This window comes from Mus caroli, chromosome 7, assembly GCF_900094665.2.
Source record: "Mus caroli chromosome 7, CAROLI_EIJ_v1.1, whole genome shotgun sequence".
In the NCBI taxonomy this organism is placed as follows: domain Eukaryota; kingdom Metazoa; phylum Chordata; class Mammalia; order Rodentia; family Muridae; genus Mus; species Mus caroli.
Genome location: NC_034576.1, coordinates 107,393,295 through 107,395,978, shown reverse-complemented (window position 1 = coordinate 107,395,978; position 2,684 = coordinate 107,393,295). Strand labels below are relative to the sequence as shown.

The 2,684-nt window shown below is 38.1% G+C and overlaps 1 protein-coding gene across 1 annotated transcript; it reads left to right on the top strand.

The window, feature by feature from the left end:
• Positions 1-1,170: 1,170 nt before the first annotated feature.
• Positions 1,171-2,109, top strand: LOC110298770 (olfactory receptor 52E4-like). The gene has a single exon (XM_021168207.1). It carries the CDS (start codon positions 1,171-1,173, stop codon positions 2,107-2,109), a length of 939 nt encoding a protein of 312 aa, XP_021023866.1.
• The last annotated feature ends 575 nt before the right edge of the window (positions 2,110-2,684 follow it).

The following is a 2,684-nucleotide window of genomic DNA, read 5'->3' as shown; positions in this document are numbered from 1 at the left end:
GACATTTAAATAGTTTGAAAAATTCCTTGCAAATATACATATTTCCTTTACCTGTATATTTGAAACTGAGGCTTATCAAAAGAGAAAAAAAAAGGATGAAAGAAAAAACAAAAGAAAGGATGAAAGAAAGAGCAAAAGAAAGAAAGGACAGAAGAAAGGAAGGATGAAAGAAGGAATGGAAGAGAAATAAAGAGAAAAAGAGAGAACAAGAGATAAAGAAAAAGAGAAAAGGAGAGAGAAGAAAGAGAAGAGAAAGACAAAAAGAAAGAAAAAACCTCTCATATCATTCCAGCTCCACAAGGAAGAAGAAAACAAATATCTCTTTTACTCTTCTTCATAAACCTGATTCTGAGACCCACAAAGAGAAGGGTGCTGAGTGTCCTTAATCCCTTTCTCCAAAAGCGATTGCCATCACTCTCATTCCATATTTCATACGTCTATAGAAGTCTCTTCCTTCCTCGCTCCATTCCTTCCTTTCTTTCTTCCTTCCACTTTAATCTTTGCCTTATTCCTGTCTTTTTTCATAAGTATTATTCCATTTATTTAAAGCTCAATCAGCTACCCCACATGCATCACATCCTGGGTTTGATGCCCAACACTGTAAACTAAATAAATATTCAAAAACAATGAGGGTAGAGGTTTCAATATTGACTACTTTTGGAGGCATGTGGAGAACTGTATGAAGATTTCTGAGCTAATTTGACTATTTGAAGTGGTGATATCACCATAAAGCCTTACTGTTCATGGCATTTGATTGCTAGCATCAGCCACAATATTTCTGGAAAGGAGTAGAACACTGGTTCTAAGGATCTGCAGCTTATCTAGTGTTCACAAAAACACCTTCTTTATGTAGCCTGGGCCAGTAGCTCAGTGGTAGAGCATTTGTCTAGCACATGCAAGCCCTGAGTTTAATTCTCAGTGTAAACAAACATTCTTTAAAGAATGCAAATCATTGTCATCGCATGTCTTAGATGTTTAATGTTAATTAATAATTTAAGCAATCATGTTCATGTACTTAAATATCACTTTTTAAAGAAAGGGCCTTTATCATAATAGGTGTGTTTGTGTGCATGTGTATGTGTTAACATATATGGTTGATACATGTATATGCACATTTCAAATGGTTGTGGGTTATTTTTTTTTCTTTCAGAATTCAAGGACAGAGAGGGAATGTCCAGTTCAAATGGAACTGAATTCCACCCCTCCTTTTTCCTCTTGCTCGGAGTTCCAGGCCTTGAAAAGTTGCATGTGTGGATTGGTTTTCCTTTTTGCTTTGTGTATTTGATTGCCCTGGTTGGGAACATCATTATTTTGTTTGTGATCAAGAGTGAACACAGTCTTCATCAGCCCATGTTTTACTTCTTAGCAATGCTGGGCTCCATTGATCTAGGCCTATCCACTTCCACGATTCCCAAGATGCTGGGCATCTTCTGGTTTAATTTACAGGAGATCAGCTTTGGGGGATGTGTGACCCAGATGTTCTTCATCCACATATTCACTGCAATGGAGACTGTAGTGCTGGTTGCCATGGCCTTTGACCGCTATGTTGCCATCTGCAATCCTCTGAGGTACAGCCAGATTCTCACCAACAGAACAATAGGACTCATCCTGGTGGTGGTGTTTGGAGTAAATTTCATTTTGGTCATTCCTCTGGTATTTCTCATATTGAGGCTTCCTTTCTGTGGTCACCATATAATTCCTCACACGTACTGTGAACACATGGGGATTGCTCGCCTGGCCTGTGCCAACATAAAGGTAAACATGATATTTGGGTTGATTCTTATATCAATGGTGCTTGCCGATGTGCTTCTAATTGCCATCTCCTATATGCGAATACTCTGGGCTGTCTTCTGCCTTCCATCCCGGGATGCCAGGCTCAAAGCACTTAACACATGTGGCTCGCACATCTGTGTCATCCTGGCCTTCTTCACTCCAGCTTTTTTCTCATTCATGACACATAGGTTTGGCAGGAATGTTCCTGCATACATTCATATTCTCCTGGCTAATCTATATGTCGTTGTTCCCCCAGCCCTGAATCCTGTCATCTATGGGGTGAGGACTAAGCAGATTCGAGAGCAGGTTTTAAGTATCTTTTGGAAGAAAACTTGACATAAGCCATTTCAGAGAGATGCATCTTCCTTTGGGGGAGAAAGGATTGTATTTGTCTACTACAGAATATTGTAACAAGAAAAAATAACTTTGTGACATTAGTATTGTATTTTTATTTCACTACATACCTAATACAGAACATATGGTATGATGAATATAAAAACAATCACTATGAAAATGTATGGCATACTCACCAACAGAATGGGTCAAAGAATAGAGACACTTGCCACTAAGTATGATAACCTGAGTTCAATGACAGGGACCTGCTTTGTGGAAGAAAAGAAGCAACTCCTACAAGCTGTCTTTTAATGTCCACAGATGCATATACCGTGGCACAATGCATACAAGCAAACACACACAATTAACTAAAGAAGAGTGTGTGGAATTCCTAAGGACTGACACAATTGATTTGCAGAGTTTCATTACTTTCTAGTTTATCTCTGAGTGGTGAACAGGATGTAGCCCATTCTGTTGATATTACATGTATATATATTATATGCATATATACATAATGTGTATGTATACATATATGCATAACATGTATATTATATATACATAATGTCAACAGAATAGAC